The 24,236-nt window shown below is 45.1% G+C and overlaps 2 protein-coding genes across 5 annotated transcripts in view; one reads left to right on the forward strand and one right to left on the reverse strand.

Moving 5' to 3' along the window:
* LOC135242270 (GA-binding protein subunit beta-1-like) lies at nucleotides 1–9,232 on the reverse strand. The gene is made up of 8 exons (XM_064313281.1): nucleotides 9,101–9,232; nucleotides 6,927–7,034; nucleotides 6,146–6,313; nucleotides 4,043–4,237; nucleotides 3,499–3,646; nucleotides 1,972–2,145; nucleotides 1,327–1,442; nucleotides 1–750 (listed from the first exon to the last, which is right to left on the reverse strand). Exons 2-8 carry the CDS (start codon nucleotides 7,032–7,034, stop codon nucleotides 598–600), a joined length of 1,062 nt encoding a protein of 353 aa, XP_064169351.1. The 5' UTR covers nucleotides 9,101–9,232; the 3' UTR covers nucleotides 1–597.
* The window catches only part of LOC135242262 (ubiquitin carboxyl-terminal hydrolase 8-like), a 19,139-nt gene continuing 4,114 nt past the window's right edge, over nucleotides 9,212–24,236 (forward strand). For 2 of the 4 annotated variants that reach the window (XR_010326293.1, XM_064313261.1), the window contains exons 1-15: nucleotides 9,212–9,353; nucleotides 10,673–10,845; nucleotides 11,198–11,342; nucleotides 12,277–12,362; nucleotides 12,729–12,867; nucleotides 13,617–13,659; nucleotides 13,979–14,150; nucleotides 14,522–14,684; nucleotides 17,416–17,557; nucleotides 18,428–18,690; nucleotides 18,873–19,346; nucleotides 19,717–19,791; nucleotides 20,376–20,638; nucleotides 22,042–22,263; nucleotides 22,677–22,887. Coding sequence is in view for 3 of the 4 variants with exons in the window: in XM_064313261.1 (XP_064169331.1) it covers nucleotides 10,742–10,845; nucleotides 11,198–11,342; nucleotides 12,277–12,362; nucleotides 12,729–12,867; nucleotides 13,617–13,659; nucleotides 13,979–14,150; nucleotides 14,522–14,684; nucleotides 17,416–17,557; nucleotides 18,428–18,690; nucleotides 18,873–19,346; nucleotides 19,717–19,791; nucleotides 20,376–20,638; nucleotides 22,042–22,263; nucleotides 22,677–22,887 (2,502 nt within the window). In the remaining variant the exon portion in view is untranslated. Of the gene's footprint in view, nucleotides 9,354–9,502; nucleotides 10,019–10,055; nucleotides 10,571–10,672; nucleotides 10,846–11,197; nucleotides 11,343–12,276; nucleotides 12,363–12,728; nucleotides 12,868–13,616; nucleotides 13,660–13,978; nucleotides 14,151–14,521; nucleotides 14,685–17,415; nucleotides 17,558–18,427; nucleotides 18,691–18,872; nucleotides 19,347–19,716; nucleotides 19,792–20,375; nucleotides 20,639–22,041; nucleotides 22,264–22,676; nucleotides 22,888–24,236 lie in introns of those variants that run through there. The other 2 variants (XM_064313262.1, XM_064313263.1) reach the window with 2 other exon arrangements.

Below are 24,236 nucleotides of genomic sequence, written 5' to 3' on the forward strand. Positions count from 1 at the left end.
TGACAACATAAAATATTGGCTGTTTATGTAGTGTTTGTAATCAGACATCCTACATTATCAGAAATCACATCATCATCAATTTCAATGCAAAACAAGTAGGAATAGACTTTTTTTGGTTTCAGAAATAGGCCTACTATTTACAAAGAATGCATATGTTTTTTTCTAGAATACAAGTAATGTGTCAGTCTGTGGAAAAAAGGAAATCAATTTTATCTTCCGAGTAGAAGTGCAGTGCAAAGTTTGAATTCATTTCGCACCAATGGTAAAAAAAAATGTATATAAAAAACATACAGCAAACTTAAATTCAAAATTCAGCCCACATTATTTACAGAGCAATGCAAATCCCCAAAAAGTCCATCTCCGTATGAGCACCTTTAGAGCTCCACGGTAAAGAGAAAACAATAAACCCTCAGCCATAGGCAGAGGTTCCCGACCGGAATTCCTTCTCGACCCAGATCTAGAATCTTCTGGTCTCTGACATTCTGTAATTGGTATATTCCTGAAGCGCCAGTCTGGTCGTGTTTAGCGGTATGAGCGCGTGATCGGTCTGTCTGAGACGCGGCTGGTCAGCGGAAGTCCTTTGTGAGGCGCGGCGGCTCACGCGGCTTTCTTTCCGCTCTGGTGGCGCGTGATGGCCTCCAGTTTCTGTCTGTAAGCTTCTGCTTCCTGCTCCTTCTTCAGAAGCTGCTGTCGGTATTTTTGCGCTTCGCGGTTTGCCTCCTCCAGCTGCTTCTGCAGGGCTTCCTTCTCCTGTGAATAAAGCAGTTTTTGTGTGTAATATCCATATTTCACAAGTAAAGGACAAGCTTTCGTTCACACAGCTGGTCTTAAGCAGTATACTTCATTGCCTTTTTTGTTGTCGTATTTAAAAAGAGTAGTAAGTATTGGAAGCCTACTTGTGCTGCAATTGGTGTGCATGCATGCCTGCGTGTAAATAGGCAATGGGTTGTTTAGACTACCACCGTACAAAATTCTCACATTCTATTCCTGTTCAAAATCGAAAAGGTGAATTGGACATTGTAGTATTAATCGGTACAAATGCAGGCCCTAAAGAGAAGGAAGTTTGCGCTTGTAAACCAAAAATCTGTTTGGACCAGAAAGCAATTAACGGTGTACCTGTGTAAACGACTGCTTTATAACTGATTAATTAGATGCAGAGTAAAAATTAAAACCAGCAGACGCTCTAGGAATTGGCATACAGCTAATATTGGCTAGCTCTGCACATTTTACATTGTGTCTGGAGCTGTACTCATTCACACAGAATAAACTGCTAGCCAGGTCCAACAAACTTTTCAGTGGAGCTTAGATGTTAAAGCTTTCACTCACCTCAAATTCCGGGCTTTCCACATGATTTTCAATAAACTCAATGCGCTGCCGTTTTGCTGTTGGCTCTTCACTTATAACGGTTTCTTCTGCAACGTCTGTGGCAGGGACTGTTAACACTAAAGAGCACCATTTTGGATTAGTATATTGAGGTACCTATTTATGAAATGTTAAAGAATATAACCAAAGTGTCGCTGAATAATTTTGGTGTTGAATATTTGAGAAGGATTTCACACTCAAATTTTCTACCGATTTGTTTGCTGAAAGCTCAAAACAAACTGATAGGTATTGGAACTCACAAGTAAAACTCACAAGCAAAAGCTATACAGATAGAAGTTGAAATATTTAGTTTCAACTTGTAATTCAATAATTACTTTAAAAATGTGTTTTGTATTTATAAAGTTTCCCTTTGTCTAATATTACATGTCAAGATCTGAATCCATTCAGAAGGACAAACATGCAATAATCGAGGAAATCAGGAAGGGGGAAAATACTTTTTCAAGGCAATGTAGTTTAAGATTTCAGATTTGAATGCAGGACCACATCTTATCTAAGGTAAAATGCAAATGAACCAGAGTCATAATACAGAGTGCTTCATGTCTCCTTGAAGATGACACATACGAGCAAAGCATCGTGCCGTTGTCTCACCTTGCTGGCCGTCTGGCATCGTCACAATAATGGGCTGGCCGATGCCACTCTGCAGGTTGCCAAGCTGGATGCCGTCTGTTACTATAGTGATGACCTGCTGACCCCCTGAGCTGACGACCTGCTGGATGGTACCGTCCACCGAGTCTGCGGTCACCACCTCCTCCGTTGCCACCACTGGGACATGATACAAACAGTAAGCACATCAGATTTACCTGGTTAAATAAAGGGAAATAATCATAAAACAGAAATATCACAGCACAGCGCACCTCGGGCAACGCACTGCTGTGTGCTTCAGCCTACTTCAGGGGTAGTAAACTGTAAGTGATCAAATTCAATCTTAAATTATAGTTACTTAACTGCAAGGGGCCCCACGCTACTTTTTTGAGGATTATTTGAGACCTACACACGTACATATTTCATGGATGCTAGTATTCTTGGCGCAGTTAATCCTACAGTTGAAATTGTCGAGAAACAGCTAAAAGTTGTTTAAACGTGGTTTAATGCTCAGGAGTGTAGTTGACAAGTAGACATTGGATGGAGTCTGCTCTAGCTTTTGCTGCCCCTCTTGGGACTCAACAAGATCTCTAGTGGTTGAATGAGGTGTGCTTTGTTAGGGCTGGAGTGAAAACATAGATCTCCAGAAACTGGATTGGGAACCACTATTTTATGCTGTTTGCTTTGTTAAAAACACCTGTGGGTTAAACGAATCCTGTGGGCTGTTGGTTTTCTCTTTGGGTGCCTCAACAATAATTACATTGTCACGGGAACCGCTAGATTACCTGTAAAGCTTTGATGACCCATCCCCCCAAAGTATATTATTTGTCATGCAGTCTAGAAACCAAACAATTGCTTTCATCAGGCAAACAGTGGTATATGAAAAGGGCTTTCTACAGACCAAATTGTATTATTTACCCTTATTTTGCTTGGACCAGCTGGCGAAAAGGCCAAAGATTGCACATAGGCTTACCTGCAATTTTGCAGAACACATCTTATCCCCCTCTGCCATTTACCCACATAAGCTCATTCATGCTAACCTTCAACATCAGCTGTAAAGCAATCAAAATAATCTGCTATGCTGTAGCCTCTGAATACATCAAAGCCTGTTATGACATCACAGGTAGCCAGTGTCACAGACACAGAAGTCTTCATTCAGGGGTGTTCAACAAGGGGTGTTGCTGCTACCTGGGATGAGGGGTGGAGGCGTGGCTTGGAGAGGTCTTGTAACTCCTTTTGAAAGCTATGAAGCTGCAGGAGATTTGATGTATGCTTTTCCATTACACTAACAGAGACGTTTTCATAGATTTTGAGTATCTTCAATAGCACGGCAAATATGAAGCCTCCAGTTGTTTATGAATATGAAAAATTCTTTTTTGTAGAGAGCTGCACTTGAGTTAAATTTCCCCTCTTCTGTACATCATTGGACAAGTGTCCTCTACAGTTTTCAGTTGAACCTGTACTGTTGTGTACCTTACTGTAGGCAGATCAGCGTAGGGTACTTTGAGATTTGATTTGAAATGATACAGTTACCTGTCGACTTGGAGGGATTTCCTGTAGAAACCAGGCCGGTGAAGTTGACCACGCCCCCGGGGCCAATGATGAACTGTGGGGTTCCTGTGTGTATCGTCACCGTGTCTGGACTCTCTGGGTTCGTATTAATTTGGTTCTGCATGGACACCTGAAAGACAAAACAATAAAATAAATGTAGATACTGATACGCTCTGTGGGGGAGGGTGAGGAGACCCACAAATAACTCTGCTTTTAGCATGGATGTTCTTGCCAATTTTTAGATGCGAAGCACCTCATGGATGTGGCTTGTAACTCACTCAATCACACACTCACTCACATTTAGCAGGCTGAAGATTCTCCACAAGGGAGAGCTTTTTGCATCAATGACACTGTGTCCTTGTCTTTCAATTGTGCAACAAAAACAAAAGATTTGGTTTATGTTGAATAGTTACCATTGTAGAATATGTTACCATTTATGTTGATTGACCTGCAACAGGGACATTGGCATGTGCTAGACTTTATCACTGCAGTGATGCCTGAGGCCAAATCCTGTAAAAACCGCTACCTGCAGGATCTCTGCCAACTCTTCATTGGCATGGTCCACGGCGATGTCCAGCGCGTTTTTGCAGAATTTGCTCTGCGTGTGGACGTCGGCGCCGTACTTGACGAGGAGCTCGACGACATCGCGGTGTCCGTGCTCTGTGGCCCAGTGGAGGGCGGTCATTTTCAGCATGTCTTTGGCGTTGACGTCAGCGCCGTGCTGTAAACAAGGTCCAAATCAATGCATGCATTGTTCAGACTGCTCTCTCCCGCTGAATGATGAAAGAAATACAGAGCAAACTGGCTCTGGCAATAAAATTTCTTTGTGTTTTTAATTGGACAATTACCTTGCAAATGACATTCTACTTAGTTCTATCAAAGGGAAGGCAGGCTATGAATGAAACTGTTGAGATCAAAGTTCCAGGCCGCACATATCTGAAGTTCCCCCTGGGAGAAAGAAGATATTCTATACTATATCTGAGCTTTGTATCAAGGCTTGTAGTGCACACATCTGAACATCTGAGTTACCCTGGGTGCCAGATGAGACAAGTACCTATTCAAACCTATAACTGATTTACTTTGGTAAGAGCAACCAAGTGAACAGTAAGTACATTTAACCTTTTCCCTCCGAAATGTGGTATTTCAAGTGAGCAGTATACGGGTTAGCATTGTTCATTGTGCCTCCTCTTTCATTTGCAGTTTCCACTAGTACTTTGCTTTGGTTCTTACAATATTCCACCTGCACCCATGCAGCCAAAAACTGTGTACTCCTCCGATAAACCCAGCAGGGACTATTCACACAGCATATGGAAGGAGAGCTGGCACTGAGGTGAGGAGAGGTGTTTCTCTCACCGAATACTTGGCACAGGTATCAGCTGAGAAGCTAGAGAACACTAATACAGTGGTAACCTGAGGAGCCCTGGTCAGCTTAAAGCACTCTACCTGTCTGGACGTGGACAGTCTCTACCTGTCTGGATGTGGTGAGTCCTGTCCTGTTCCTTTTGGCCCCTATCATAGTCGGCTCCAGATTCAGAAAGACTAGTCTCGCATTGTCCTGGCTGTGGGGCTCAGCCTGAATTTTGAGTGAGACTCTTTTTACCGACTGATCCACTCTGGAGCGCCCTGAGGAGCCCCCTGAGGACCCCCTGAGGAGCCCCATGAGAAAAAAATAACGTGTGTGATGCAAGTTCTAGGATGTCACTTTCGCCTCCTCCAGGATCTCTGCCTGCTCTTCCCCCATTTATGTATTTTTAGGTATATTTACTGATGATAATTTGAAAATTGCAACCTTGGGGTGTTTAAGCTGAAATTCCTAATGTACACAGAGAAGTGAAGACTCAAACAGTGTTAAAACCAACATCAGCCCAACATTATGGCTGTGATCGGTAGCAGCACTACTGTGGTTGGGGTTGGGAAATTGTATAACAGACTGATCCGCTTTAAAAAGAATAACAGCATCATAAGCATGATGCAAGCTTGTTTTGTGAAAACTGGGTTTCAGTGTCAGACCGAGATAGTCCTGACTGGTCGCACTCAGCAAGGTGCACACTGAACAAACAGATCGAACTGACCAATTAAATCAGCAGGGCTGTCTTTGTCTCAATGCAAGAGCAACTCATCTGGTCAGTCCAGTCTCCTACAGTCTTCCTTTGCAAAGTAAAATTAGTAGTTCCAAAGTTTAGGTCAATAACAATTTATTAACAAAGCAAAAATAGTCTTCTTTACAGTATGAAACATAGTGGGTAAAAGCAAGGCAGGTCAATCACAATGCAGTGTTGTTCAGACACAAGCTTCATACCTCTTTCCCAGATCTAAATGTACCAATGAGGTGGCAGATAACCAAATGGGTCATTGTGAACTCTATTCATGTCTGCTCCCTTCTGATAGACTTTGATAGTCTCTGACACCCCAGTTCAAGTCAACCTCTAGTCATGCTGAGGTAGATTAAATCAACCAAAATTCCTCACATATGCATTAATTGAAGATAAAATGGCTATGACTGGAGATAAAATTAGTTTTACAAAAAAAATCATAAGAACTTGAGTGTAATCAGAGTTCAAATTTTGGAATTATTTGTGCTTATTTAATGTTTGGGCACATTTAGGGGACACTCAGGTTGTTGACCTACTTTCAGTAACACCTCCACGATACGGGTGTGGCCCTCTGCAGCCGCCATGTGCAGGGGGGTTCTGTCCACTTTGGTCCGAGCATCCCGGCTCACGCCTGCCCTCAGCAGCACCTCTGTGGTTGAGTAATGGCCATACTGGGCCGAGAGGTGAAGAGGCGAGGTCCCCAGCTACACCGAGAGGTGAAAGGTCAGGCCGGTGTACAGACTCCGCACATTTCATAAGGTAGTAAAATACAAACTAAGGCAGTCTGAGAGTAAAGGCGGCCCAAGTCCCCATCCTACATTAGCAGTCTCCTTCTTGCACTTCATGCCACATTGTAGGCTTATCTAATAACTACTATAATGAGTTGTTAATATGATAACTAAATGCTACTAACTTTGCATGCAGATTTCAGCTCAGTCGGGTACGCAAACCCAACTGGTTCAGTAGATTAAATGATCAGTTTAATAAACTGGGTTCTGGAAACAAAACTGCAGGTATTGTGATACTTAAGCATTGAGCTAAGTAGCAATATACTGTATTGGGAACTGGATAATTATATATTATACATAACTATTTACTGTGTAATAAATTATTACTGTAATACTATACTATATATTGGTGGAAACATAAGCCTGCAGAAACTGTGACGCTCCAGTGTTTAGCTGAGTAGCAATACACTGTACTGTGAACTGGTGTATTTTGTATTATACATAAAATAATAGTATCTCGTGATCCACCACAATGTCTCCTACGACCAATATTTTGGGAAATACTGCTTTAAGGCATGGGTTTACCTACCCAGTCTGTTGTAAACGGTGCTCCGTTAGCCATTAAGATCCGCACCTCGTCATCCTGTCCTGATCGAGCTGCCTCCAGCAGCTTTTTTCCCATGTCCACTAGCGACATCTAGTGCGGAGAAAAGGAACTTAAATAATTTCTGATACACTTAAATCGTTCAAGCAACTAAGGCCACTGTTCCACTGCAAACAGTAAATCTTAAGAAATAATCAGAAGAAAGTGCCTTGCATGCCGCACGTAACAGGTCTTGTTCACCAGCTAGCTATAATGTTGGGTAAGGCCTGATCTGTACAGCAATGGCAAGCTAAATATGTTTCATTTTTTAAAATATATTACCTGTGCAGCCCATGTTTAGTCTAAATGAAATACCCCCCCCCCCCCCCCCGTTTTTAGAATGTTTGTAAATACGGCTTTTCATTAATGCAAAAGCACTTAATTGGTTTTAGTAACTTCAGCTTCAGCAATTAAACAAAAAGTAAATGTGCAGCCCCATAAAATATAACTAGACCTCATTAAGACTTATGAGGGGCAAACAGGGTTTTAGTACTACACAAATAGACAAGAAGTGTGACTTTTTAAAAAGGCATGATCAGAAAGATGTGACATTTCCAATCATCTGTATGACAGTCAATTAACTGTTGCAGCTGATTTGTGCTTGTTCTGAATCTCTTTCTGAAGTGTATGTCCATGTTTGATGCACTGATGACGGTCCATTGACTGAACCATCTGCATTCATTCATTTTTTTATTAAACCTTTTCCTGCACTCATTACTTGGACATTGACTACTGATTTTGAATCAACGTTCTGCATTCGCCTTTTGTGGCTATTCTTCCTTGGGGATAGTCAGTTAGTGTCCTTCATGTCTTGCCTTCAATTCCATTAAATTTCAAAAACTGAACTCAAAAGAAGATAAATGGAACTAAATACTACAATACAGTTCACAAATGTGCTTGTAAACAATATAGTGATGTTACTTTAACACTGGGAGACTTGTTTTACTGTAAGGTGTAAAACTAAAGCTATAGCTGTAAAACTAAAAACTTTTAATTCCTTTGAATTGTTTGTATTACTAAACTTATCGTTTATCTGAAACATTCATTTTATTTAGCAACATTGTGTATTCAAAACACTGCAAATGAACAAATGCATCCAAATACTTTTACTTCAGATATTAATTTATTGTGCGGCAGGAACATGGATCAAGCAGCAAAACACAACACAATTATTCAAATCAAAACCGCTTGTGTGGGTGTATCGGAGTCCATTGCCTTAATAATAACTACCAATTCGCGACCAATCAATGCAATTCAGTATTTTCCCCACACTCCAATGTAAAGGTATTGGCTTTGCATCCGCAACATTTAACACAATTCTTGGACTTGGTGGATTATCTTGCTGTCATTCAGGAAGCAATTAAAAGTTAGATGGGGCCACACACAATACGCAGTCTCCGATTTATGTTACATTTATTGTGAGGCGTTAAGTCTAACTTATTTCATTACTTTACTTTAATACAGTAGATAATGGGAACTTGAACGTTGCAGGACCCGTTAACCAGCAAATTTAGCTAGCTACACTGCTAAGGCAGCTAGCCTGCTAACGGTAATGCGATACAGAAATTTTGCTAACCTAAATATTTGTCATTGGTTCTGATTACGTTCGAGGGAGACATATCTTCTCCATACCAGTTAGCTAATTGAATTTAAGTCGGTCAACAAACAAACCGCAAACAATAATCCGGCGGTGCATGTGTCGGAGCTAGCTAGCAAGCTAGACACCAGTGTACCGCATTGCCCAGTGCTCCTAGTGAAGAAGCCACTCATCCAGTCGGCCACCATTTTCTATGATAACAACAACATGACCCCCACCCACCCCACCCCCACTCACTACCACTGGAGTACAACACCCCATACTTAAATCGCCTAATACATTTTCTCCCCAGCATTAAACAAAACGTGCTTTATACAGCAGTAACCCCGGAAATCTGGTACGTTAACGCAATAAACAGGAAATTGGTCGGCTGATCGGGGTTCCGGGGGAAGTTGAATTATTTTTCCACCAGCAAAGAGATCAACTTCCACATCCGGTGGGGCCACACAAAATACCCAGACACTGACCTGGAAAAGATTCCTTATAGTCTGACACAGTGATAGCTGATACCTACAAGCCTTACCTTGGCGTTTCAATTAGCGGAACTTCAGTAATGCAGACCACTGCTGGCATTAACTAATCGGGGGGAATTTCTTGCGATGCCGTCCGTTCGGCGCCCAATTTTTCTACTCAAAGAAAAGTCCCGTATTTTTCGCGGATGTGCACAACGGGGCAATGCAACCATTTTTCTTTGAAGTACAATGGGCAGATGCACTCTTGACTGTGATAGCAAATGTGTCACCTCGCAACTTAATCATTTTCGGATGACCTAAAGGGTAACGATTGTTTTTGATAAATTTAATTGTTTGCACAATGAAATTATTCTGGCGAGGATACATTTCAAAATTAATACGTATGTGCGGATGGATACATAGCAATAGTACGCATGCGCTGTGGTTCACAGGGTTGCTGTGTACCGCGGTTAACCGGTACTTGGTTACGTGAAGTTTTAGTAAGCAGCATAAACATTCGTTCTGTTAATTTACTGAAGTCGTGACTGAAGTTGATTTTTATGTGTTTTTGAGTAAGCTGACACAAGCTGATGGAAGAGTTGGTGATTCAATTAAAAAAGTAAAACGTTAGTGATCCACAGCTTGCACAGCGAGCAAACATTAACGGTGGCTGGCTTACGTCACCTAAACCGTTAGCTAGCAAGCAAACACAGCAGCTAGCGTTAACTAGGATGCAACCAAACATCTAATAACTCATTAGCTATTCCGCTAGTTAACGAGAAAGGTTATGTTAATCATATTTATTGCTATCGTAATTTACCGAGCAGCTGCAAGTGTTTGTGTTAATAAAGCTGGCCGTTTTGAACCAATCCTGCCCCCTAACGTAACGTTAGCCTACTGAGCTTGCTAGCAAGTCCACAATTGAGGAGGTCTATTCCGGTAATCAGCTGTCTGTCTGGATAGCTCATCAAAATGACAACTTCGTTGCGGTGAGACACTATCTCATTCGCTGTATGATATCGTTCTTCTAAAAAATATAACTAGAGATAGCTGTAACTATTTGCAGTTGTCTAGTTATTTGGTCGCTTGTGTGACCTCTTGTCTAGCATGCTTGGAAATAATGCTAAAAAGGCAAGCTACTTTTTTCTGATTAGACTGATCGGCTAGAAGCTAACTTACCTAGCTACCTATCCCTCTCTCACACTAGGGTTGTGGGTCAAGTGAAAAGCTTATTTTACCTATGTGTGTCTCAACAAATGCAATGTTAACGTTACCGGTATCCGCTGAGTTTTTCAGGAATGTCATTTGACGTTATACAATTTGCTATCAAAACTTTGCTTATTGTAAATGGCTAGCTTGCTATGTCAGTTCACGCGCATAATCAAGTCGAGGGTCTTCCGTGCATGGTAAACTAAAACCAAGCCATCATTGAGTTCAGATTTCTGCTTAAATGTAACGGTAGCGTTTAATTGCGATGCACTCTATGAATGTTGAATCCTCCAAGCATGGTATCTGAAATGCGAAGGTCACTCATCATGTTTGTAAGTTCAGCTGTTATTTTGACAAAAATAATTTGGATGAGGCTGTGTAGTTAGTAAAATCATGTTCGGATATTGAATCTGAATGTTACTCTCATTTTGCAGGTGAGTCCGCGCTAAATGACTGTGACAATGTGAAAATAAGTTTCCTGCTTGTTCAATATTCCTGTAAAGATGCCAGCCGTGACAGCTGGATTAAAGGAGCTGTATCTATCTACGTCTCTGGGAGACCTGAACAAGAAAGCCGAAATTAAGCCTGATAAAATTAACACGAGAAGGTATACTGCTCCCTGTTCAACAAACGAAAAATTAAACTGTTTCCAAATATGCAATAAAATGACTGGAATGCTAAATAATTCATTGTTGCCATGATAATTAAGAAGTTGCTTCTTGTGTGCCATTTGCTGAATGAATTACTGCATCAAGAGGTCAATTCTTTGTCACTTCATTAAAAATCCCACAGGAAAATCATTACTTTAAAAATGAAATGATTACTTCAGGTGCAAATCAGAGGAAATTAATATTATCAGCAGCAGTTTATATGTAATTTCCTCTGAACATTTATACAATGAGCTGCATTTGAGTATCAGGTATTGTAGGGTTTTATATAATGTTTGTGTTGGTCTTTAGCTATGTGCAGAGTGCCTGTAAGATCCTTAAAGCAGCAGAGGAGAGTCGTCTTGATGGAGATGAGGAAAAGGCCTATGTCCTGTACATGAAGTACCTGACCATTTATGACATCATCAAAAAAAGGCCCGATTTCAAGCAACAACAGGTACACCCCAGCTTTGATAAACTGTTCAGTTATTTCTTTATTTTTATGCATTTACATTTTACATACAATCCATTTATGCAGCTAGATAGTTACAGAAACCATTCAGGTTAAGCACTTTGCTTGAAGGTACAAAGACAGCATCCCACCTGTGAATCAAGCCTACGGCTTCAGAGTTACAAGCCCATTTCCCCAATCATGATGCTGCACTTCTGTCCTGCTGTGCTAAATGAGCACTGGTTGATCTTTAGTTGCCTGACTGTGGTGAGGTGTGTGAACATGTCCCTGTGCCTGCATATGCATACAGACAGGAGGATTAGGAGACATGCTGTCTCATCATTGTCAACGGTGTACAAAGCCAGAATAAAACTAAATTCATTTTTCTCCATCGTGCATGCTTAAATAAAAATAGCATATAGTTTGTTTACGCAAAATTCTTAGGGCACATCTGTCATCAAGGAAAGTTATAAATAATATTTTCCTCATTGAGCTATCAAAACATTGTTCAAGGTCAGGTGAAATTAAGTGTACCACACAATAATAAAGCAATCAGTGAACTATGTCAATCTGTCAATACCCACAGAGCACATAGAAAAGCACTATTTTGAATCCTGCAGGATTTATGGTTATCTCCTTCTTTTGCATTTTTGACTGAGCCTGGCACTCTTTGAAGTACAAACTAGTTTTCATTTCAGCACATACTGTTCAAGGGGCATAGTGGTGAATAATTTAATGCCTAAAGGTGGAATTTAAATAATTGATTGTAATTAGTTTTAGTGCAACGCAAAGTACTCATTCTCTCCCTGCGTTCATGCTGTAATACTGCTGGGTGCATAATTTTCATGAGAAACTTGGTATTTATTTTTTTTTAAATGAAACTTATACTGGCCATTAATTAATACATTCTTTATTCTGTCATTTGTTCTTTTCTCCTAAGGACTTCTTTCTCTCTGTGCTGGGGCCAACCAGTTTGAAAAAAGCGATTGAGCAGGCAGAGAAGCTGTCTGACAGCCTAAAGCTCAGGTTTGCCATGCTACTGCTCCTCTGCTTGCTTCTCGACTGCTCACATGTGGAGATAAGAACAATGTGTGACATGGTATAGTTCATTACAGTGCATGTATATCAGCACTCAGAATCCCCACCACTAGCTGGTCTGTGCTGTAATTGAGGAGGGTGTTTGAAACAGCGGCAGTGTAGCGCTGCCCATCTCCAGTCCTGAAGGGCCACAATCCAATTTCTGTTTTCTGTGAGTTGCTAATACCCTCTTATCTGGTGTGGGAGAGCTGCTGTTAGCGGTTATGTGCCTCTGGAACAAAGCATGCTGACTCTGCAGACTTGACTGGCCTCATGGTGGAGCCTTGCAGTCTAACCGCAGAGTGGTGCACGCAGGTACGAGGAGGCGGAGGTGCGTAAGAAGCTGGACGAGAGGGAGCGGCAGGAGGAGAGGAGGAGGAAAGAGAAGTCACAGAGGGAGGCGGGGAGGGGACCTTTAAAAGAGACAACATGCGCCAAGAAAGGGGACAACAAGGTACCACAAAGTCATCAAGGCGGTGGCTGAGGTAACAGGCCAGCAGCCACGAAGGCCTACCCCAGCCTGCTGATCTTTTGGCCAGTGGAGAGGTGGTATAATCATTACTGTGCTGGAACAATCAAATGATAGAATCAATAATTCAAAAAATAGATTTGAGAAAATACCTGCACAACTTTTATTGTCCTATCAGATCATCTTTATTTCATATTGGCTGCCACCCATTATTTTCACTACTATCATTGCCAAGGGTGTTAAGGAGGTGAGACCCAAAATGTCAGCTGGCAGCTATAAAGAAAAGAAGATTATAGAGCACAGACAGGTTTAAAAGCACTTTAAACTTGCCTACACTGAATTTTTTTAACCAACTATCTACATTCTCCCCAAAACTAGCCCTGTTTAGTAAATTCTGTATAATTATTGAAAACATTGTGGTGGCGTACTATGGAACTGAGCTTAGATTTTTTTTTTATCGTATTGTTTTTGAAAGGAGCTGGAAACTATAGAGCTGAGTGTCTACTGGATCATAAACAAATTGTAAAATTCATTCTTGAATTATTGATATCCTTACTTATCCTTGTTAATAATTGAACAGGCAGAGATGGGTGAGGTTATACGGTGCTTCATGCCCAGTCCATGGCTGTCTGTTTTAATTCAGGGCAGCATAAACTACTGTGCTCCATCAGTCATTGTGAAAGTGAAGCAGTGATGCTGACTGAGGCGTATCCTCCTGCATTTCTGTCCTCTAGGTAAAAGGGGAAGCAAAGGGTTTGAAGAATGAGACACCTAAAGGTGAGGAGGCTTTTTTGTTCTGGGGGGGGGCAGCAGTCTAAGGGAGTGTGTACAGGGAAGTAAAACGTGTGGCGTCCTCACTGCGCCAGGCCCAGCCCTCTGGCAGCCCCGTGCTGCAGCGCGTAGTTATCTGTAGCATCGCCCAGGCCTGCGAATGCAACTGTGGGCACCACTTTTGGCGGAAAGGGGGGGGGGTAACCTGGGGTTCAAAAAGGTGTGGGAGGGCGTGTCTGTCTGCTCATGCAAGTCATGCAAGCCCTCTGAAAGCAGGGAGTTTCACTGCGACCCAGCCTCTCTTCTTCCCTCTCCTCCCACGCAGCTGCCGTCCCTCCTGGGGGGGTCACCCCTGAGGCCCTGTTTCGGATCATGAGGGAGCCGAGTGTCAGCCTTGTTGTGATGGATGCCAGGAGCAGGAGAGATTTCGAAGAGTCTCAAATCCTGGTCCCCTCTCAGAGCTGTATCAGTGTTCCGGCTGAGATCATCAGCCCAGGGTAGGACATTTAGTTGGAGGGGTGAGGGGGGTGTTAAGGTTTGAGGTTGAGTGGTCATCTTCTCAGGTGTAAGTACTAAACCCAGTAGTGTAGTAAGTGTGATGCAAATTAATTTGAATTCAATTGTAAGTTTGCTTGTAAATGGGTATTCTGGAGTCTAGGTAAAGACAAGCGTAGATGAGCTGGATGGCCAGTTCTCAATTTAGCATTTTTTGTAAAACCTGGGTGTACTGTGAAAATGTAATGTTCTTGAATATTAAAAAGTAGTTTCACTGAGAATAAATGTTGCAGCTGCGTTATCTCTCTTGCTGCATGCTTTCTGAGTGGCTAGTTGTGACTTCTTTATTTATTCATTTATTTTTTTAAATCAGAATAACTGTCAATCAAATTGAGGCCCAGCTTCCAGAAGAGTCGAAGGAGCAGTGGAAGAGGCGGGGCTTGGCAGATTACATCGTCCTACTGGATTGGTTCAGTTCTGTGAAGGACCTGAGACTGGGCTCCTGTCTGCAGAGTCTGAAGGACGCACTGTATAAGGTGAACAAGTCAGGCTTGGGACTGGACATAACAAGCCCATAGCTTGCCAACGGAACTAGCAAAGATATATACCAAACTAAAAGTAGCTTTTCACTGTCATATCTTCACTCAAAAAATAAATTGTTGACCAGTGGTTGCATGCAGTATTAAGTAGGCTGTGACAAACTGGTTAAGTTGATGTCACTTAAAGGCTACTTGATAGCGTGAAACCACTGTCCGCAACTTAAAATAAATCTAACAGTTTTTTAAGTTAATTTAATAATTAAATTATTGGGCAGAGCTAATAGCTTAACTCCATTTACCAGTAGCCTCCTGTGTGTGTAGCTTAACTGTGTCCAGAATCAAGTAGAACTGTACCTGTTTTCGCATAAAAGTATAATTGTTAGACCAGTATCAAATCTGGACAAAGAAAAATCTCAGCTTTAGATTTTACTATCGGATATTGATTACAAAATTCCCTGCCTAAAATAGACTTGATTTATTGTCACCACTACGATTGCCCTGGACCATATAAAATGCATTGGCAAAGTTTGTTACTATCACATAAAAATAGAAGCCAAATCGAATAGAGACCTGTATTGGCATAAAAATGAAATCATTAGACCAGTAGGGCCAAGTTGCCATAAATGTAACGCTTCATAAAGTTAGCACGGTCAATAATTTAATGCTGCTACTGTAGCTAGTTCAGGTTTGTACATGTGCATTTGAGTAATCCACCACCTCCCAAAGGAGAAAACGTTTTTGAGCGTTTTGAGACATTTGAGAATAGTGGCCACAAGAGGGCACTAAAGCTTTCAGAAAAGGCATTGGAGGAAAAACTCGCCAGGGCTCACTGGACTAAAGGGGATCAAAAACTAGTTCACATTACAAGCAGAATGAAAGAAATTGATTGTCTCAAAGATGATAACATATGGATAATCTGGATAAAATTGTCAATTATACATGATGTTACAAAGTTAAACACCACTTGTGTGTTGTGGTAGTGTGCCGTGGGGTAGTGTGTTTGTTGAGACCCATGTTTGTTGCGCGGTGGAATAGTAAGACCTGTGTTTGCTGCGCAGTGAGACCTGTGATTGTTGCGCAGTGAGACCTGTGTTTATGTGGTGGGACAGTGAGACCTACGTTTGTTATGTAGTAGGACAGTGAGACCTGTGTTTCTTACACACTGAGACCTGTGCTTATGTAGTGGGACAGTGAGACCTGTGTTTGTTGCACAGTAAGACCTGTGTTTGTTATGTAGTGGGACAGTGGGACCTGTGTTTCTTATACTGTGAGACCTCTGTTTGTTGCACAGTGGGACAGTGAGACCTGTGTTTGTTGCACAGTGGTAGAGTAAGACCTGTGTTTGTTGCGCAGTGAGACAGTGAGACCTGGGTTTGTTGCGCAGTGGGACAGTGAGACCTGTGTTTGTTGCACAGTAAGACCTGTGTTTGTTATGTAGTGGGACAGTGGGACCTGTGTTTCTTATACTGTGAGACCTCTGTTTGTTGCACAGTGGGACAGTGAGACCTGTGTTTGTTGCACAGTGGTAGAGTAAGACCTGTGTTTGTTGCGCAGTGAGACAGTGAGACCTGGGTTTGTTGCGCAGTGGGACAGTGAGACCTGTGTTTGTTGCGCGGTGGAATAGTAAGACCTGTGTTTGCTGCGCAGTGAGACCTGTGATTGTTGCGCAGTGAGACCTGTGTTTATGTGGTGGGACAGTGAGACCTACGTTTGTTATGTAGTAGGACAGTGAGACCTGTGTTTCTTACACACTGAGACCTGTGCTTATGTAGTGGGACAGTGAGACCTGTGTTTGTTGCGCAGTGAGACAGTGAGACCTGGGTTTGTTGCGCAGTGGGACAGTGAGACCTGTGTTTGTTGCACAGTAAGACCGTGTTTGTTCATGCTGGGACGAGTGGGACCGTGTTCTTACTATGTGAGACCTCGTTTGTTGCAAGGGGACAGTGAACCTGTGTTTGTTGCACAGTGGTAGAGTAAGACCTGTGTTTGTTGCGCAGTGAGACAGTGAGACCTGGGTTTGTTGCGCAGTGGGACAGTGAGACCTGTGTTTGTTGCACAGTAAGGACCTGTGTTGTTATTTGGGACGTGGGACCTGTGTTTCTTATACTGTGAGACCTCTGTTTTGTTGCACAGTGGGACAGTTTAGACCTTGTTTGTTGCACAGTGGTAAGTAGACCTGTGTTGTTGCGCAGTGAGACAGTGAGACCTGGTTTGTGTGCGCAGTGGGACAGTGAGACCTGTTTTGTGCGCAGTGGGACCTGTGTTTGTTGCGCAGTGGGACAGTGGACCTGTGTTGTTGCGAGTGGGACCTGTGTTTGTTGCGCAGTGGGACAGTGAGACCTGTGTTTGTTGCGCAGTGGTAGAGTAAGACCTGTGTTTGTTGCGCAGTGGGACAGTGAGACCTGTGTTTGTTGCGCAGTGGGACCTGGGTTTGTTGCGCAGTGGGACAGTGAGACCTGTGTTTGTTGCGCAGTGGGACCTGTGTTTGTTGCGCAGTGGGACAGTGAGACCTGTGTTTGTTGCGCAGTGGGACCTGTGTTTGTTGCGCAGTGGGACAGTGAGACCTGTGTTTGTTGCGCAGTGGGACAGTGAGACCGGTGTTTGTTGCGCAGTGGGACCTGTGTTTGTTGCGCAGTGGGACAGTGAGACCTGTGTTTGTTGCGCAGTGGGACAGTGAGACCTGTGTTTGTTGCGCAGTGGAACAGTGAGACCTGTGTTTGTTGCGCAGTGGGACAGTGAGACCACTCTCCGTGCTGAGCCCCTGGTCCTGGAAGGAGGCTATGAGAGCTGGCTGCTGTATTACCCCATGTACACCTCTAATGCCAAAGCCAAGCCGCCCAGGGAGCAGACCAACCACCCCCTCCCCACATGTAAGTACACTGCCCGCTGCAGGTAAAAGCTCTTTCTGCTCCCATTCCTTTGCTTTACGTGTCCAGTTTGAGTAAAGCAATGATGTCCGATGTCATTGAAGTATGACCACTGAAGGAATGGTTTAAATCTTTTGCTGATTTCAGGTAAAGGGGTTGTTATTGGTTGATTTCCGGTAAAGAGGGTGTTACTGGGTGATTTCAGGTAAACAGAGTGTTGGAGGGTGATTTCAGGTAAAGAGGGTGTTGGAGGGTGATTTCAGGTAAAGAGGGTGTTACTGGGTGATTTCAGGTAAAGAGGGTGTTGGAGGGTGATTTCAGGTAAAAAGGGTGTTACTGGGTGATTTCAGGTAAAGAGGGTGTTGGAGGGTGATTTCAGGTAAAGAGGGTGTTGGAGGTGATTTCGCTAAGAGGGTACTGGTTGATTTCTGGTAAAGAGGGTGTTACTGGGTGATTTCAGGTAAAGAGGGTGTTGGAGGGTGATTTCAGGTAAAGAGGGTGTTAGAGGGTGATTTCAGGTAAAGAGGGTGTTAGAGGGTGATTTCAGGTAAAGAGGGTGTTGGAGGGTGATTTCAGGTAAAGAGGGTGTTAGAGGGTGATTTCAGCTAAAGAGGGTGTTAGAGGGTGATTTCAGGTAAAGAGGGTGTTAGAGGGTGATTTCAGCTAAAGAGGGTGTTAGAGGGTGATTTCAGGTAAAGAGGGGTGTTTAGGAGGGTGATTTCAGGTAAAGAGGGTGTTAGAGGGTGATTTCAGGTAAAGAGGGTGTTAGAGGGTGATTTCAGGTAAAGAGGGTGTTGGAGGGTGATTTCAGGTAAATAGTGTTGCAGTTCAGTATCGGGTCATAACTGATCCATCATGCTGTGCTGAGATCAGTGGACTTCAGCTACCCCTCGCTGGAGGAGCCCGGACCCGAGTGCCCAGCCCTGCCAGGAGCAGAGCCAGGATCCGAGCCTCAGCGCCCTGCCGAGGTGAACGGGTCTGCCGCTGAAGGAGAGAGGTCCCGCTCGGACTCGGCGGGCCCCAGGGAGCAGCCGAAAGCCTCCGCGGTGCCCCAAACGCCCTCGTCAGCCCCCACCGACACGTCCGTCAAAGCAGCGGCCGGGCAGCACGCCGGCACCGCAAAGCCTGTCCCACAGGTGGGCCTGCTCCTCTGGAACCATGGTCACTTCACCACCGCTGTTCATTTCTCTTTATTCTTTGAAACTTTTTTGGACTTAAAAGAATGTAATTTGTGCTGTTGAATAATCTCTCTTTCATTCTTTCTCTCTCTCACTCTCTCTCTCTCTCTCTCCCTCCCTCCCTCATGCCCCTTGTCCAGATCAATCGCTCCAGAAAGCCTGCGGTCGTGGTGCCTGAGGGTGCTCGGCCCAGCAGTGAAACTGCCTCTTCAGGCAGGGAGGGGAAGTGCACTCTGAATGGGCCTGCGCCTCCAGACTGCCCTGGCAAACTGCCCCCCCGGCCCAGCGCCCTGGCAGAGGGGCAGACCCCCGTGCCAATGGAGCGAGTGAAGAGGGACAAGAAGCGTGCGCAGGAGGAAGAGAGGAAGAGGGAGGGAAAGGAAGTGAAAGAAGCTCAGAAGCGCAGAGACGAGGATGAGGAGAAGAGAAACGAAGAGAAGATGGAGGGCGAGGAGGAGAAGGAGCAGGAGAAAAGGAGGTTGGCGAGGCAGCAGGCAGTGCAAGAGGAACTGGAGGCGGGAGAGAGGCGCGGTACGAGGGATCGGGGCGTCCACGCGCAGGTCAACAACGCCTGCCTGGCGTCTGTGCCCAGGAGCATCGTCAGCGACATGAAGGTGCGCCTGTGTGACTGCTTGCATGTTTTTTAGTGAAAGGTTTTGACAAACATCTAGAAAAGTATCCAAGTCAAGTTTCTATAATTTTCTACCCTAGAACCTGATCCTGGTCAGAATTCACATTTGAACCAAATGTTTGGATCGGGAATTGGAAGAGCTTATCCCAGAACAGTGTTAACTCTCACAGATATTGAGGTGTTGAGGTTTAATGACTTTATTGATGGCCAGTAAGTTGGACCTATTTATGGAGCCTTGAGTATGGGTGGTTGATGTTGAAAGGTCAGGAAAAGCTCTTGGATTGATGGCTTTGGTAATTGTGCAGTTCCCAGCAAGAGCCAATCAGGTGTGGCCCCCCATGTGTGTGTTTCAGCGTGAGCCACTGACCAGGGCCCGAAGTGAGGAGATGGGCCGTACTGTCCCGGGCCTGCCCGAGGGCTGGATGAAGGTACAGCTCTGGAGGCACAGCCACGTTCATGCATGCCAGGCCTACATTCACATGCTTCACACCTGTATTCACATGCACCGCGCTCACATTCATGCATGTCCCACCCAGGTAATGTGTTCGTGTACCCACTGCCCACTTGTACACATGCCATACCTGTTTTTAAAATGAAGTAAGTTGTGGGCCCTGGGGGAAGCGTAATGCAGGTACCTGCTTAATTATAGTCATTCTTGAGACCTTTCTGTGCGGAGAATATTATGTAGTGTATTTTGTAATATTAGCTTACTTACATATTTGACGTGACACCAGGCCACTGTGACACTCTCCCTGTTTTATTATTTGATCACAGTTTTTTATTATTTCATTCTGTATTCTTTTATGTATAGTGTTGTATGTTATGTTATTTTCTTTTTTCTAATTTCTGAAAGTTTTGATTTTAGTGCTGAATGTAAAGCACTTGGAGCTGCATTTTATGTATGAAAGGTGCTATATTGAAAAAACATTATTATTATTAATAATAATAATAATAATAATAATAATAATAATAATCTCATTATTTATTACTTGTATGTTTCTTTTTTTCCAAGTTCCTGGACACAGTCACGGGCACATACCGATACTACCACTCGCCGACCAATAGGGTGCACCTGTACCCCCCGGAGGTGAGCGTGTCGCACACGCCCCCGGCCACGCCCCCCACTCTGAAACAGAAGCAGGCGCAGCCATCGGAGGTGGACAGAGAGCTCTCCAAGCTGAAGCGCTCGTACTCCTCCCCCGACATCACGCGGGACGTCCGCCACGAGGGCCCCAAGAAGCCCTCCGCCACGCCAGCCGTCAACAGGGGCACCAAGTGTGTGAGCCAGCCCCCTCCCCTCTCCCCTGTAGAGCTGGAGCCAGGCTGGGTCATTATTTACCCCTCTCCCCTGTACAGCTGGAGCCAGGCTGGGTCATTATTTACCCCTCTCCCCTGTACAGCTGGAGCCAGCCTGGCTCATTATTTACCCCTCTGCCCTGTAGAGCTGGAGCCAGCCTGGCTCATTATTTACCCCTCTCCCCTGTACAGCTGGAGCCAGCCTGGCTCATTATTTACCCCTCTCCCCTGTACAGCTGGATCCAGCCTGGCTCATTATTTACCCCTCTCCCCTGTACAGCTGGAGCCAGCCTGGCTCATTATCTCATTATTTACCCCTCTCCCCTGTAGAGCTGGAGCCAGCCTGGCTCATTATCTCATTATTTACCCCTCTCCCCTGTACAGCTGGAGCCAGCCTGGCTCATTATCTCATTATTTACCCCTCTCCCCTGTACAGCTGGAACTAGGCTGGCTCATTATTTACCCCTCTCCCCTGTAGAGCTGGAGCCAGCCTGGCTCATTATTTACCCCTCTGCCCTGTACAGCTAGAGCCAGCCTGGCTCATTATTTACCCCTCTGCCCTGTAGAGCTGGAGCCAGCCTGGCTCATTATTTACCCCTCTCCCCTGTACAGCTGGAGCCAGGCTGGCTCATTATTTACCCCTCTCCCCTGTAGAGCTGGAGCCAGGCTGGCTTATTATTTACCCCTCTCCCCTGTACAGCTGGAGCCAGCCTGGCTCATTATCTCATTATTTACCCCTCTCCCCTGTAGAGCTGGAGCCAGCCTGGCTCATTATTTACCCCTCTCCCCTGTACAGCTGGAGCCAGCCTGGCTCATTATTTACCCCTCTCCCCTGTACAGCTGGAGCCAGCCTGGCTCATTATCTAATTATTTACCCCTCTCCCCTGTACAGCTGGAACCAGGCTGGCTCATTATTTACCCCTCTCCCCTGTACAGCTGGAGCCAGCCTGGCTCATTATTTACCCCTCTCCCCTGTAGAGCTGGAACCAGGCTGGGTCATTATTTACCCCTCTCCCCTGTAGAGCTGGAACCAGGCTGGGTCATTATTTACCCCTCTCCCCTGTACAGCTGGAACCAGGCTGGCTCATTATTTACCCCTCTCCCCTGTAGAGCTGGAGCCAGCCTGGCTCAATATTCCCCTTTCCCACTGTAGAGCTGGAACCAGGCTGGCTCATTATTTACCCCTCTCCCCTGTAGAGCTGGAACCAGGCTGGGTCATTATTTACCCCTCTCCCCTGTAGAGCTGGAGCCAGCCTGGCTCAATATTCCCCTTTCCCACTGTAGAGCTGGAACCAGCCTGATTCATAATAGCCCTTTTCCACTGTAGAGCTTGAAACAGGCAGGCTCATTATACCCCTTTACCCCTGTTTTGTTCCCAACAGACCACATAGTGTCACAGCGTACACAAAAGCCGAGATTGCCCGGCCATCAGCAGCAAAGATTCGCAACCTGAACCCCGTGTTTGGGGGCCTGGGGTCTTCCCTGACGGGGCTGCGTAACCTTGGTAACACCTGCTACATGAACTCCGTTCTGCAGTGCCTGTGCAACACGCCCGTCATGACGGAGTACTTCAACAGGAACCTGTACCTGGAAGACATCAACAGGTGGGGCTTTGCTGAGTCATGCTGCTTTACCTGTTGGTCTGGGCAGAGTGACATTCCTGTGCCACAAGCAGAGCGCTGAACAGTGGCCAGATACCTAGATGTCACATGCAACATTTAGCAACATAGTGTACTTTAGCAATTTCATGTTTTTTGTCACTTTTTATAAATGTTTTCATTCCTCATCAATGTGGTCATCTTATGGTCAGCAAAAAAAGACCTATTCTCTGTAACATTCAAGGGAGCATCAAGTGAACTGCAGCTTTGTACCATAATAGTGTTGAAATTTCATTTCTGTTGCAGACAGATTTGAACTGATTAATTAAACTCCAAAGCAAAGTAGTATGAATGATTGTTTGAAGTTGAGCCATCACTGCTAAAAGACTGCTTTTTTTCGCCCTCTCTGGGCATGACAGAGCGAACATCTTGGGGCACAAGGGTGATGTGGCGGAGGAGTTTGGTGTGATCATGAAGGCCTTGTGGTCAGGGCTGTATAAGTGCATCAGCCCTCGGGACTTCAAGGTAACCATCGGAAAGATAAACGAGCAGTTCGCCGGGTACGAACAGCAGGACTCCCAGGAGCTGCTGCTCTTCCTCATGGACGGACTGCACGAAGACCTCAACAAGGTACACCTGGGGGGGCCGTGACATTGGGGTCAGGATGACCTTCTGGGGGGGCCGTGACATTGGGGTCAGGATGACCTTCTGGGATGGGCGCGGGCACTGGGGGTCAGGGTGGTGGTCTGGGGTGGGCGCGGACACTGGGGGTCAGGATGACCTTCTGGGGTGGGCGCGGACACTGGGGGTCAGGATGACCTTCTGGGGTGGGCGCGGACACTGGGGTCAGGATGAGCTTCTGGGGTGGGCGCGGACACTGGGGGTCAGGGTGGCGTTCTGGGGTGGGCGGGGACACTGGGGTCAGGGTGGTGTTCTGGGGTGGGCGGGGACACTGGGGATCAGGGTGGGCTTTGGGTGGGCGGGGACACTGGGGGTCAGGGTGGTGTTCTGGGGTGGGCGGGGACACTGGGGATCAGGGTGGTGTTCTGGGGTGGGCGGGGACACTGGGGGGTGAGGGTGGTGTTGTGGGATGGGCGGGGACACTGGGGGGTGAGGGTGGTGTTCTGGGGTGGGCGGGGACACTGGGGGGTCAGGGTGGTGTTCTGGGGTGGGCGGGGACACTGGGGGGTCAGGGTGGCGTTCTGGGATGGGCGGGGACACTGGGATTGAGCTCCGAAGGGTGACTGCTGTGTGGTGGGTAGAGACCCTTGGGTTGGTGGTTTTGAAAGTATGATGCGTCAGGAATCCTCTAATGGACTAATGGGTGGAGTCATCACTGTCTGAGGTATTAAACGAGCTGGTAAAATAGACACTCCAGCCAGGACAGGGAGAGGGCTTGAGTGGCATTCCTACACCGGTCACTCTGCAGTGGCGCTGTTCCAGGTGACTCAGGGCAGTGTGTGTTTGTTCATTCTTTTGTTTTATTATGTATTTCATCTAACTTTGGAAGTCTATGGAACTCATTAATGTTTATCAACTTACATACTGCACATTTAGTGCTGTGATATTGACATGAAGATATATCTGTATTGATTATCAATTTCTCCCTTTTTTTCTTTGTTCATTGTTCATTTATTGGTGGCACGATTAAGAGAGTAAGTAAATTGGTCACATGTTCCTGCCTCAAAGGTGTCTGTCTGTGTGTGGAGTGTTTCTGTCGTACTGTACGTATGTTTTGTGTGGGGTGATGTGAGGATAATGTCATTGCATGTGAACCCTGGGTGTGCCTCATTCTAGAGAACTACCCTGTACTTTCTGCTTGTGACTGGAAACTGTATGACTGTGTAATGCAGCTGGAGGCAGAGCCAGCCTTACTCAGCACATAAAAAGAACTCTTAAGAAAGCCAGGCTCTGTCCTGTACCTGGTGTGCTGGTGTGATTGGTCTAGTGTCTGTGAAGCTCATCCTCGCGGCCTGCTG

Source organism: Anguilla rostrata, chromosome 16 (genome assembly GCF_018555375.3).
Source record: "Anguilla rostrata isolate EN2019 chromosome 16, ASM1855537v3, whole genome shotgun sequence".
Lineage (NCBI taxonomy): Eukaryota > Metazoa > Chordata > Actinopteri > Anguilliformes > Anguillidae > Anguilla > Anguilla rostrata.

Excerpts from the sequence above, each read along its gene's own strand:
- LOC135242270 (XM_064313281.1), bottom strand. The coding sequence starts at position 7,034 with ATGTCGCTAGTGGACATGGGAAAAAAGCTGCTGGAGGCAGCTCGATCA. Across the intron at positions 6,314-6,926 it reads CACCGTTTACAACAGACTGG|CTGGGGACCTCGCCTCTTCA; the intron begins GTAGGTAAACCC and ends CTCTCGGTGTAG. Across the intron at positions 1,443-1,971 it reads GATGCCAGACGGCCAGCAAG|TGTTAACAGTCCCTGCCACA; the intron begins GTGAGACAACGG and ends GGTGCTCTTTAG.